This window comes from Vanderwaltozyma polyspora, genomic scaffold (assembly GCF_000150035.1).
Source record: "Vanderwaltozyma polyspora DSM 70294 KpolScaffold534 genomic scaffold, whole genome shotgun sequence".
NCBI classification, from domain to species: domain Eukaryota; kingdom Fungi; phylum Ascomycota; class Saccharomycetes; order Saccharomycetales; family Saccharomycetaceae; genus Vanderwaltozyma; species Vanderwaltozyma polyspora.
In genome coordinates this window covers 114608-128206 of record NW_001834670.1, presented here as the reverse complement: position 1 = coordinate 128206, position 13599 = coordinate 114608, and the positions used below count along the sequence as shown (strand labels likewise).

The following is a 13599-nucleotide window of genomic DNA, read 5'->3' as shown; positions in this document are numbered from 1 at the left end:
TTTTGTGGTGACAAATCAATTAGTACAACAAAGCTAAAAACTAATTTATCCCTCTTTGGAATTTTAATTATGTCTCACGATGATCAGAAACTAAATATTGCTGAGGAACTAGCGAAAAATAGAAACAATAATAATAGCAGTGCCAGTAATAATAGTAACAACAACAACAACAATAGTGCCAGCGCTAGTACTACAGGTATAATGTCTCAAGTAAGGATATCTTCATTATTATCAGATACAGATTCACCATCTATAAATAGTAATACCAGTACAAATACAAACACTCCTGTTCCTTTAATGGCGATTGCTCCTCTTCCTTCTCCCAATACTACCACCTCTACTACGAAGACTAGTACAACTAGCGAGACTGCTACAACTGCTGCAACTGCTACCACCACTAGTTCTACTCCTAATGACACTAGTTCAACATTGACAAAATCATTAAATTCAAATATTAAAAAAAATGAAGCTTCAACAACTATAAAAAGACAGAATGTAAAGACTCCTAAAGTTAAAAATATAAATACTACAAATGCAGACAATAAGAAGAAAAACTCATCAGTTTCGAATAATCTGTCTAATAGTAATACAAATTCAAATACCCCCAATAGTAATAAAAAAAGTAAGACTGATTCTCCAAAAGTAAAATCAAAGGGGAAAATAAATAAACCAAGCATTTCAAGGGATACTTCAAAATTAGCAAAAGATGCATCTACACTAATATCATCAACATCAATATCTACTACTGGTGGAACATCAGCTTCATCTACAACCGCGGCCACTTCCAATAATATTCCTACTACTTCTAATACTTCTGCCACCAATCCCGCAACAACAACTACAACAACAACAACAACTACAACTAGCAATCAGAATAATAGTTCTGGAAACTCATCTTCTGTAAAAAAATTGCTTCCTGCATCACAAATTAAAGCACCTTCTTTGCTAGAGGTTTTTGAAATGGAAAAAGATAGAGCAACATCAACTGAACCAGCTGATCCAGTGGTTATTGTAGATATACCACTATATCAAACTTCAAATAATGATTATCTAGACGAAAATGGCCAGGTGAATTTCAGTCTGTCTCAAATAATAAGAGAAAATTTCAGTTCATTCAAATTAAATAATAAAAATAACAGTGGAACGCCAGAAAGTGAAAGCGAACTATTACGTGCAAAAAGAAATCTACTGGGACAGTTGAATGAAACAACAGGTAAAGTTGAAGGTATCGATGGTAATGAAGAAGATCTAGATTCAATGGTTATAGATGATGATGAAGATGACGATGAAGATGAAGACGAAGATAAATTAACGAACTCTCCAAAGAAAAAATCACACCCTAATAAAGGTAAAAATCTAATAGGTAAATATGACACAGAAGATCCATTTATTGACGATTCCGAATTGGCTTGGGAAGAACAGAGAGCGGCTACGAAGGATGGTTTCTTCGTTTTTTTTGGTCCTCTAATCGAGAAAGGTCATTATGCTAGTTTAGAACGAACTAATGGTACAATGAAAAGGGGTGGTATCAAAAATAAATAACCAGATGCTAAATTGTAACCATATATAATTATAAATATAAATATAGATATACATATCCCAAGTTTTTTAAAAGACATCATTCGAACAGTAACTGATGATTCATATGTGAAATCCTTATTATTAAAATACATTGTTACTTAAATCTATGTAAAATTAACTTGTAAAAAAAATGATTGTCAACTTACTTATTATGTTTCATAGTCTCTTATATTTAAATCCTATTTCAAATAGTCCCCTAATTTCTTATTAGCCTCTAGAATTAGCTTGACTTCACCTTTGTCATTGTAATTTCTCTTTTCATTGAACTTTGCATCGATCTTTTCTTGTACCTCAATTAATAACTTATTATCCCATTGCTCATTAACAGCGTTAAAAAATTTAATGAAATTTAACATCAGCAATAATGCAGATTCATTATACTCAGACAAATTAAAATTCACGATATAGTTCAATGATATTTTATGAATAGCATTCATTTTGTGATCATCCAATACCAAATATGGTCTCATTAACGATGTTGTACTTTTATCTTCAATGTTCATTTCTTTCATTTTGTTAGCAATTGAGCATTCTTCTTTCTCAAAATCATCGAAACATTGGCGTGTTCTAGTTGTAAGATCTTTCATAATACCCAATACACATGATTTTGCAGGCAAATTACGTTTTTCCTCTAAAACTTGCATAATTACATCAAATGCAACATCTTCTGGTGCTAAACATAATAATCTAGTCAATAATGTAAATGATGATAATCTTGTTTCTTCATTATGCTCTGCTAGATTTCTAGTTAGCAAAACTTCGAAGAATACACTAAAAACATAAGATGGCAATTCCTTCAAGTTACTTCTAGCCTTCTCAATCGAGGAATTAATAATAGATACCCACAACCAATAACGAGCAATATTCTCTGATGAATTATTCCTGTAGACATCTGCATATAAGGTTGGAGTAGTAACACGTAAATACATATAAATTGCATCTTTAATGTCTAACTCAGGCAATAAATGTTTACAAGTTTCGAAATAATGGAAACCGGATAAAATGAAGATACCTTGTTGATCCAACGTAAACTTGGTTTGCTTTGTTATCTTTTGTAATGAATATGTATAAGATAACTTATATACAGCTTGAGAAATCAAAACTCTGGCTTCATCACTTGTAATTTCTGAATCCTTTGGTAAAGAAGAATAAATTTTCCTAGAGTCCTTAATAAATTTCAATAGTTCGTCCTCCAGGTTTATATCAAAAGCCTGAGCCAATTGGTAATATCTCGAAATCAATTCATACACATTATTTTCATATTGAGAAATAACCATTGCTTTTCTGGCTAAATCATAAAAAAACTTAACATCAATCTTAGTATTGAAATTTCTTAAACATATATCAATACCAAAAGTCGAGAAAACTTGTAGCAGTTTCCCTTGAGTATCTAATTCCTTTTCAGAAATTCGTTTCAAATCATCATTAGAAATTTTTTCACTCTCTAATAAGTCTCTTGGTATTTCAGCTGGAAGATAACCTCTACAGAAGGTATAAATACGACGCAAGATCAAATTACAGTCATCCATATAATCAATATTGTTTCTAACACATTTCATAATTGCAGCTGTTGCCATCCCTAAATACTTTGAAGGATATAATGTACTAATACGTCTTAAGGTAGTGACAATTAATTCAAATATAACGTGCAAATACAAGCCAAAAAAGAAATCAGTTTGAGTTCTATGGAACAAATATTCACCATCCTCAGTAACCGTAACCAAATTTTCTCTGCTAGTAGTATCATTACTACCACCCTTATCATCATTGTTAGTACCCTTTGCTTTATCCTCAATTTTCTTAAATTCTAAAATACTTAATTTTGACAACAATTCACAACCAGTCAGTAAACATTCCTTTGGATTACCAGCCAATGCAATCTCATTGAAACATTTCATGACAGTGATAATAATATCACTGCTATGAAGACTTTTACGAACATCAATATTTTTGGGAACATAAAATTTCAATAAAACTTCTGGAAGGTCCCAACCAATTTTTCCAACAATATCATGGTGTTCTTGCAGCTGCTTTAACAATTCTTTCAAATAAACCTCCTTATCAAGAATACTTCCATATTCATTGACCTCTTCTGCATACATATCAATGTCAATAACAATAGCCAAAGGGTCATCATGCTCTTGGTTGAAGCTCGTAACAAGCTGTTCACAAATAACTTCAATATTCTCCATCATATCTCATTAAAACAAAAAACTGGCAACAACGTTCTCTTAGATAAATCAATAATAAGGAACCCTGATTAACTACCAACCTTCTTAAAGCTTCAACAATAAAGATAACTTAATTGAATTTCAATAATGATAGGCTCTTTTTTTATATTTCAATATTTCAATTTAAATCAAAAAGTGGAAAATTTCATTATTAAAGGCTTTAAAATTCTGGAACTAAAGGATACATTTAAAGGTTGGTAAAAAATGGTGAAGATGAATAGTACAAGAACTTCCCAATGGACAACACATTACAGTCAATGGGTAGTGGTTATTGAAGATAATAACTTGTAAGGTTTATGTTATATATTTTGGGTTTTAGATTTTGAGTATAGGTTGGTTCGGTTTACATATTTTTAATGGGAAGATGAGTGGCATGTTATTAGAGAGTGAAAGTGATCATGAAGATTCTGAAATTTCCAGTGGTTATTCTGAGAATGGTCGGTTAATGAGTCAAGATCCCTTGTCGTTATCTACTGGTAATGTAATGCAGAGCAGGTTGGAGCAATACAGCAAAAGACTTTCGCAATTAGGATTGGCTGCTACTGACGGTGATAGCAATGGAGATGGGACTGATAATGATATAATACCTTCTGAGTACGATGAAGAGGAGATTAGTGTACCTAAACAGGAGGTACCGATGACTACTTCGTTGATTTTGGACAAGTTGCCTCCTACTACTAATGAATTTTTGCATCAATTATCGATTAAAGAGATGGAACAAGATATTGAAAAAACAGTTCATAAAATTCAAATAAAATTTCAACCTATTGGGTCTATTCCTCTAATTACTCCATCTGTCTGTACGATATCATCTCAACAAACATTTTCAATGATTATATTATTTTTAAAGAAACGACTTAAAGTGGAACAAGTGTTTTGTTACATTAATAATTCATTTGCACCTAACCCTCAACAGACTATCGGTAGCTTATGGTCTCAATTCAAAGTTAATGATGAACTTATAGTAAGCTACTGCGGGACAGTTGCATTTGGTTAGAACATTGAAGTTATAGTTGTTCAAATATATAAAACTACTACAACAACATAAATTAGCACATAAATAGAATCGAATCAATTTTCAAATTGATATAAATAATTGGCAATTACGTATTATTATCAATATTATGATTGTAACCTTTTCTGTTTATATGAAGGACTTTATTATCGTTAAATATCTACATAAAAACTCTAAATTATCTATACTAGGGTCTAATTTTCCTTTTCTGCTGGAGGAACAGTGTCTTCCAATAAAACTAGCAAATCTGAGGCATCGACATTGTCACCGTCATTAACAAATACTTCCTTGACAAGACCGTCTGCAACTGAAGAAATAACCATTTCCATTTTCATTGCACTCAAAACTGCAATAGGTTCACCTTTTTTAACCAAAGAACCCTTATGGACTTTAACTTCAACAATCACACCAGCCATTGGTGCACCGATTTGGAATGGATCATGTGCGTCAGCTTTTGGCTTAGCAACAGAATCCACCTTTTGAGTTTTATCAACAACTAGAATTTGTCTCAATTCACCGTTCAATTCGAAGTAAACTTCTCTGGTACCGGTATCTTTTCTCAAATCACCAATAGCTTGGAATTTGATAATTAAATTCTTACCTTGTTCCAAAATAATCTCAATTTCTTCACCAATTACTGGAGGAGCCAAAAAGTTCTTTGTTGGAAGAATAGATAAATCACCATAAGTTTCTCTTACTTTTTGGAAGTCTTCAAAGACCTTTGGATACATATTATATGAGGCCACATCACATTCATCAACATCACCAAATCTACCTTCCAAATCTTCTCTAATCTTTTCTAAATCAAATGGAGCCAATTCCAAACCTGGACGACAAGTCAACTTCTTTCTCTTATTTCTTAGAATATCAGATCTTAGAGGTTCAGGGAATCCACCGTATGGTTGACCGATTAAACCTTCAAAGAAGTCCATGACAGAATCTGGGAAATCTAGAGAGTTAGCTAATCTTCTGATATCATCTGATGTTAATTTGTTAGTGACCATAAATTGGGCTAAATCACCAACAACCTTAGATGTAGGAGTGACCTTAACGATATCACCCAACAAATAATTAGCTTCCCTATAGGCTCTCTTTGTTTCAGCCCATTGTTCACCTAAACCTAATTGTTGAGCTTGAAACAACAAGTTAGTCAATTGACCACCAGGGATTTCATGTTCGTAAACATCTGGATCTGGACCTTTCAAGTCTGCATCGAAACCAGAATACAATAATCTAATTTCAGCCCAATAGGCATCCAACTCTGTTACATGATTGACATCAATATTGGTGTTGACACTGCTGTCAAGAGATGCCAAAACAGCATTAACAGATGCTTGAGATGTTAGACCTGACATTGAATTGGTAGCAACATCAACAACATCAGCACCAGCCAAAGCACATGCAATCATAGATGTAACTGCGGTACCTGCAGAATCATGGGAATGAACATGGATTGGCAGATTTGGATATTTCGTTCTTAAAGAGCCAATTAATATCTTTGCAGCAGCTGGTTTCAAAGTACCTGCCATATCCTTAATACCCAAAATATGGGTACCCATTTTAACAATTTTATCAGCAATTTCCATATAATAATCTAGATTGTATTTTTTGCCCGGTTGTAACATATCACCAGAGTAACAAACAGTTGCTTCAACAACACCACCGGCCTTCTTAACAGCATCAACACCTACCTTCAATTGTTCTAAATCATTCAAAGCATCAAAAACTCTGAAGATATCGACACCATTGTCCTTTGCTTGTTTAACAAAGTGATCAATTGCGTTATCAGGCAAAGAGGAGTATGCTACACCATTGGCACCACGTAATAACATTTGGAAAGGAATATTTGGAACCAGCTTTCTTAACTTTCTTAAACGTTCCCATGGATCTTCATGTAAGAATCTCATAGCAACGTCAAAAGTAGCACCACCCCAACACTCTAGGGCAAAAGCACCAGCTAGGGCATGAGCTGTGGTTGGGGCAATTGTAACTAGATCATGAGTTCTAACTCTAGTAGCCAATAAAGATTGATGAGCATCTCTCCAGGTAGTATCCATGATCAAAGTACCGTCAAACTCTCTGACCTTTTTAGCAAATACTTCAGGACCATGTTCCAATAAAATCTGTCTCCAACCACTTGGTGGGGCATTGGTGACATTAACAACATTGCCCTCAGAGTCATGAATATCAGGAACAGTTGGATTCATTGCCAATTTAGGTAAACCTATTTGACCTTTAATTGAAGGGCCATTGACTGCAATATCAGCAAGATAATTCAATACTTTAGTTGCTCTGTCTCTTGATGACAACATCTTAAATAATTGAGGAGTGTCATCAATAAAAGTAGTCCAATATTCACCGTGGATGAAAACTTCATGATTCAACAAAGTGATCAAGAAAGGAATATTAGTTTTGACACCTCTAATTCTGAATTCAATTAAAGAACGAATTATCTTACGTCTGGCTATCTCATAAGTAGAACCCAGACAGGTACACTTAACTAACATCGAATCGTAATGTGGAGAAATTTCAGCCCCAACATACACATTACCACCATCTAATCTGACACCGTTACCACCAGTGGAACGATAAACTTCTAATTTACCTGTATCAGGTTGGAAGTTTTTGGATGGGTTTTCAGTGGTAATACGACATTGGATTGCAAAACCTCTTGTTGTAATTTTATCTTGGAATAAACCTAAGTCTTCAAGTGAAGCACCTGAAGCTATTTGGATTTGTGCAGCGACAATATCAATACCTGTAATTTCTTCAGTGATAGTATGTTCAACTTGAATTCTTGGATTAATCTCAATGAAATAATGTCTATTTTGACTGTCTACCAAAAATTCAGCTGTACCAGCATTTTGGTAACCGGCTTCTTTAGCCAATTTAACAGCATCTGTTAAGATTGCGTTACGTACATGAATTGGTAGTGTTTTTGCTGGGGCAACTTCCACAACTTTTTGGTGTCTTCTTTGAACAGAGCAGTCTCTTTCAAAAAGATGTACTACGTTACCGTAATTATCAGCTAATAATTGTACTTCTATATGTTTTGGACGTTCCAAGAATCTTTCTACAAAACAAGTACCATTACCAAATGCGGAAATAGCTTCTGATCTAGCTCTTTGGAAGGCATCTGCAACACTGTCACCTTCTTTGACCACTCTCATACCTCTACCACCACCACCATAAGCAGCTTTTATAATTACAGGATATCCATATTTTTCAACGAATGCTTCTGCTTCTTCAGCAGTTTCGATTGGACCTGGAGTACCAGGAACAGTTGGGACGTTAGCTCTTGCAGCCAAATTTCTTGCAGCAACTTTATCACCAACAGAATTAATTACTTCAGGAGGAGGACCAATCCAAGTGATACCTGCTTCAATAACTTTAGCTGCGAATTCTGCATTTTCTGATAGGAACCCATAGCCAGGATGGATGAAATCTACATCATGTTTCTTAGCAATGTCAATAATTTCATCAATTGCCAAATAGGCACCAACAGGTGTATATTGACCTTCTTTACCAATAACATAAGACTCATCAGCTTTCAATCTATGTAGAGACAATCTATCTTGATGTGAATAAATTGCTAAAGTTCTCATATATAATTCATGGGCAGTTCTAAAGATTCTAATTGGAATTTCACCTCTATTAGCTACCATAAGCTTATTTTTATTACCCAAAAGACTTTGGGCATCTCTCATACCAGTGAAAGCCTTTTTTGACATTATGAATTGGGTGTATATAGAATAAACCAGTTCAATTCAATTCAATTCGGTCTTATTATGACTAATTTAGTTCAATATTAACCATATAATACAAATAATATAATATAGTATAATATTTATACAATACTAATAAAAATATACGAATATATCAAGAATTAAATCCCCCTTATTATCTAGATTTATTATATTAATTATAATAGTGATGTATAATAAAATGTTTCAATAGAGCTTAAGTATTAATAACAAGTTTGACATAATGAATATGATATTTATATATTTATATATAATTGTTAACAAGAATCCCTTTTATTACAATACAACCCCACTGTCAATTCAATTCAATCCAATTCAATTCAATCCCATCCAATATAATTAATTGATCGCATTAGCTACATCACGAACAATTGCAATGATGATATCAGAGGTGTCATAAGGTCCTAGTAGAGTGGTGTGGTTTATAAAAACCTACAACGCAGTTGTACATACACTTCAAATAAAGTTGCTAGTCGAGAAAGAGAGAGTGGGTGTGTTTACAGGATACTGATACGGATGCTAGAGAATAGTATAGCATATAGTAGGATAGGATAGAAAACTGCCATCCTGGTTAGTACTAAGACTGTGAATAAGAAACCTTTATACAGTTATCTCGAAACTGGGAAATAATTGCGGTAGCAGTTGAAGTAGCAGTTGAAGTAACAGTAACAGTAAAAGTATCCAGCAGTTAAGCACCACTGTGACCCACTTGCTAGTTTCGAAACCAGTTTACAAATTAAATTTTCCACATTCCTTGTTCGTGAAGAGAATACTTTTTCATTAGTTATCCACTAGTAAGTAGGTAGTAGGTAGTAGGTAGTAGGTAGCAGGTACTGAGATCGTAAATAGATAGCACCAGTGAGTTGTTGTGCTAGCCATCCTCACACTTGACCATCTTGTGGTATCGTAGCCACTACCAATTAGAAGAAGCAACAAGCAATCAAACAATAAAAGCCTTTTCGGTTAGCCTTCTCTTGGTAAAAGGCGTCATTATCACCATGACCATCGAATTGAAGACAGATTGGGAAGTGGTCTGAGGATAAGAAAAGAGAGGGTCACAACTCTTCCTGATAAAACCTCAATTCGCCATTTGACTATGGGAAAACCTCTTTCGAAAGGCTTTCCAATATCTTGTTTCGAAACGTTGTTCAAAAAAGGTCAAGAATTAAGAGAGTAGATAGATGCTTAACTCGATGAACAGTCAGACAAACTAATTTAGTATTTATGATTGATTAATTGATTGATTCGAGTAATATAAGCTTATAATTATTTTAGAATCATGCAAGGCGAGCTTAAATTTGTCATTCGTCATGACATTTAATGTATTCATCAATTGGCTGGATAGTTGACTATTTTTTGCAAGATCTAGACTTAACATTGTGAAAGTAAGAGAATGGGTTTTAATTGGAACCTAGAATGCAATTGCCATTCATCTTGGTATTGCATTGGTCGCATGTGTTAGAGTTATATTCCAAATAAAGGTAAAATATTGCATGAAACTGCAGTTAAAGTTTTAGAATCAAAAATGTAATGTACAAAATAAATCATATAAAATGAAGGATGTAAAGGTAATCAATATAGTAAGAACCAAACTTTTTGATACCAAGATACCTTCTATAAATACATTTTTGTTGTGGTAATTTGATATAATAAAGAATATTTACCGATACAAGTGCTACATCATGGAAACTACTTAATTCGACATAGAATCAGTCGATTTATCGTTTCTTGATAAATTGGGCTATGAACCTGCGTATTCAAATCAAGATATTGTACTTCATGTGGTAAAACGAGCAACAAATGCAACTACTGATGAACTAGTACAATCAGAAAATCATGTGGCAAGAGAGCGTAAGGCTATGGATGAAGAATTTAGAGGTAAATATATATTTCGCCCATACCATGGTGTGGCTACTCATGAACCTTTAACAAGAACTGAAAAGCTTAATCATTTTTTGGAGATGGTATTACCATCTTCTATAACGCCTAGTAATAAAGAAAGATATGATATTTTATTTAAATTACTAGAATATGAGGGAAATATATGGAAAGCTGAAGAAACTAAATTGCAAGAAACCATATTGTATCTTCGTGACGTATTAAATAAAACTAATAAAGAAGCTGTCGAAAAGATTCTGAGACAAATCCTTCCTTTCAGACCTCTAGTAACGCCTCAACCGCCGAATTCGTCTTATACCCGTGTCCAAGACCCGAAAAGAACAATTAATACTCTTTTGAATATATGTTTAGATGAAGCTAAAAATGATTTAGAATCCCAGATTATGGATAAGTTTGATATATTGTTTCCTCTCACACCATATTCAACCGACAGTGATGATAAAATGATCCAAAGGTATAGGAATCCAGAATCTGATGTTAATACGTCTGATAAGCTGGGTAGCATAGATGATGAACATACTGCAAGTTCAGAGACACCTTCAAGGAACTTAAAGAGTACAAGAAGAAAAAGGACAAGCAAGACTGGCGATACTGAGGCAACTGACAGACGAACGTCTGTAACAGTAAGAAGTAAGAGACAGAGATGGTTAAATAAAATAAAGAATCAGAAATAAAGGCAGAATATAAATATAAATATATGGATTGTATACTGCAAATAGGATCTATAGAGTTTAAAGGAAATGATATCAAGGCATACCGTGGATAACAGGGAATAGTTGATGAGAAAGTGTCGGAATGGGTCCAATGACACAGCAAAGGCAAACTAGAGCAACGTTAAACCCTGACTGATCACTTTTATATTTTGTCAATGGTAATAAAGAGTATGTAATTATTGAAGATATATATTTTGATAATAAAAAAACAATAAAGTATAGGAAGGAATATTTACAATAAAATAAATATATAATATATTGATCATAATAGGCTTAATTATTTTTATTTTTTTAATTAGTTTATTTTATTTCGTGTTTTAAAGTTACTCACTCATCCTCTTTTTTTTATGAAAGAGTATTGCTGCAATTGTGTTGGTTCAACTGCATTTAATCTTGTGATTTCATAATGAAGTATCCACAATGCAACAACGATAATAGCAATTGAAAATGGTTCTAATTGATCGAGTAACGAATAATATTTACTTCACAAGCAATCAGATTAAATTTAGCCTTTAAAAATGGGGTCTCTTTTGAGAAAAGAGAAAAGATGGAAATAGAATAGGGGTGTTATTGATCTTATTCTACTGCTAGAACTTCTTTAACAGCTCTAACAATGGTGTCTGGATCAGGGAAGGCGAAATCTTCTAATTCTTTTGCGTATGGTGTTGGGACATCAGCACCGGTGACTCTTCTAACTGGAGCATCTAAATGATCGAATGCTTCGGATTCCATAACTTGAGCAATAATTTCTGAACCAACACCGAAACTTGGGAATGTTGATTCGACAGTAATTAAATGGTTTGTCTTTTTGACAGTATTGATAATTGCTTCAACATCCAATGGTCTAATAGAACGCAAGTTGATAACTTCAGCGTTAATACCGTATTGCTTACTTAAAATCTCAGCAGCTTCTAATGAGAATTGAACATTTCTTGTGTATGTAACGATTGAAATATCAGTACCTTCTCTTTCGATCTTAGCTTTATATGGCAAGGTAAAATCAGGAGATAGGGCTTCTTCAGAGACTTCGAAAGATTCACCGTATAATAATTCATTTTCTAAAAAGACGACGGGATTTGGATCTCTAATGGCAGCCTTTAGCAAACCTCTTGCATCTTCAGCAGAATAAGGAACTAAAACTTTTAAACCTGGAATAGAACCGTACCATGCTGAGTAATCTTGAGAATGCTGAGCAGCAACACCGACAGCAGAACCGTTTGGACCTCTAAAGACAACTTGACACTTTTGGGTACCACCAGACATATAGTGAGTTTTTGCAGCAGAGTTAACAACATGGTCAATAGCTTGCATTGAGAAATTAAAAGACATGAATTCGACAATTGGTTTTAAACCTTTCAAAGCAGCACCAATGGCTAAACCTGTGAAACCATATTCAGTAATTGGTGTATCAACAACTCTTCTTTCACCAAATCTATCCAACAAACCCTTTGTGACTTTGTAAGCACCGTTGTACTGGGCAACTTCTTCACCAATGATGAATACATCATCATCACGATCCAATTCTTCAGCCATTGCAGAATTCAATGCTTCTCTAACGGTCATGGTTTTTGAAGAAGCAAACCTTCTTGAAGAAACGTTAAAAATAGATTTTGAAACATAACCAATGGAACTTGGTACAGTGAACTTACCCTTGATAAATGACATTATTATTCTTATATGATTACCTACAGGAACTAAAATCAAAACTTAAAACAAACCTTTAATCAATTAATAAATAGATGGCAGACCCCCCTTTGTCTCGATAGCAAGAGTAAGAGATTATAATTTTTATCAATTGGAATTAAAGCCAAATTATATTATATTATATAATATAAGATAATAATGATAATATCTTATAGCTAACTATATATAAATATAATTTTTAACAGCAATGGTACTAGAACTAGAACAAATACTGTAAATATGATTGCAATATATTGAATTGGAAGGATATAATAAGACCAAAGTAGTGTACAAAGAATAACGACAGTCGAGTCGTGTTCAAGTTGCAAATATTATAATGATCAATCTTGTCTTGTCAAATGGCTAACTTGATTAGACTATATATTTTTTTTTGGCAAAATATATACATACAAGACAAGGCCTACCGTACATGCAATGCATACATAGATAAATATTTCTATATAATTAATTTTTTTTTCAACCCAGAGCAGAGACAAGCTCAGACAGAGGAGACCAGTCCCAAAAGAGGCATTCGAAAAGGCAGGAAACAGCCCATTCGAATTTCAATTTCGAAGGTTAAAGTCCTCTTTCTCTGTGTGTTTCTGTGGTTGTTTCTGAGTGGGGGGAGGTGTAGTCACGTTTGCTACGAATAAGGCAAGATACGGGATAGGATAAAGGATATGATAAGGATGTATAGCAAAGGACAGGATATG

The 13599-nt window shown here is 33.7% G+C and overlaps 6 protein-coding genes across 6 annotated transcripts; 3 read left to right on the top strand and 3 right to left on the bottom strand.

Moving 5' to 3' along the window:
• Positions 1 to 69: 69 nt before the first annotated feature.
• On the top strand, positions 70 to 1542 carry HPC2 (Hpc2p; the record flags this gene model as incomplete). Its single annotated transcript, XM_001645377.1, has 1 exon — positions 70 to 1542. The coding sequence occupies one exon, from the start codon at positions 70 to 72 to the stop codon at positions 1540 to 1542; it is 1473 nt and encodes a 490-aa protein (XP_001645427.1).
• Positions 1543 to 1760: 218 nt separating this feature from the next.
• On the bottom strand, positions 1761 to 3776 carry YBP1 (Ybp1p; the record flags this gene model as incomplete). Its single annotated transcript, XM_001645376.1, has 1 exon — positions 1761 to 3776. One exon carries the CDS (start codon positions 3774 to 3776, stop codon positions 1761 to 1763), a length of 2016 nt encoding a protein of 671 aa, XP_001645426.1.
• Positions 3777 to 4176: 400 nt separating this feature from the next.
• Positions 4177 to 4809, top strand: ATG12 (Atg12p; the record flags this gene model as incomplete). Its single annotated transcript, XM_001645375.1, has 1 exon — positions 4177 to 4809. One exon carries the CDS (start codon positions 4177 to 4179, stop codon positions 4807 to 4809), a length of 633 nt encoding a protein of 210 aa, XP_001645425.1.
• A 212-nt stretch (positions 4810 to 5021) lies between these two features.
• Positions 5022 to 8558, bottom strand: PYC2 (pyruvate carboxylase 2; the record flags this gene model as incomplete). The annotated part of the gene is made up of 1 exon (XM_001645374.1): positions 5022 to 8558. One exon carries the CDS (start codon positions 8556 to 8558, stop codon positions 5022 to 5024), a length of 3537 nt encoding a protein of 1178 aa, XP_001645424.1.
• A 1892-nt stretch (positions 8559 to 10450) lies between these two features.
• Positions 10451 to 11164, top strand: Kpol_534p46 (uncharacterized protein; the record flags this gene model as incomplete). Its single annotated transcript, XM_001645373.1, has 1 exon — positions 10451 to 11164. The coding sequence occupies one exon, from the start codon at positions 10451 to 10453 to the stop codon at positions 11162 to 11164; it is 714 nt and encodes a 237-aa protein (XP_001645423.1).
• A 615-nt stretch (positions 11165 to 11779) lies between these two features.
• PDB1 (pyruvate dehydrogenase (acetyl-transferring) subunit E1 beta) lies at positions 11780 to 12868 on the bottom strand (the record flags this gene model as incomplete). The annotated part of the gene is made up of 1 exon (XM_001645372.1): positions 11780 to 12868. One exon carries the CDS (start codon positions 12866 to 12868, stop codon positions 11780 to 11782), a length of 1089 nt encoding a protein of 362 aa, XP_001645422.1.
• Positions 12869 to 13599: the final 731 nt, after the last annotated feature.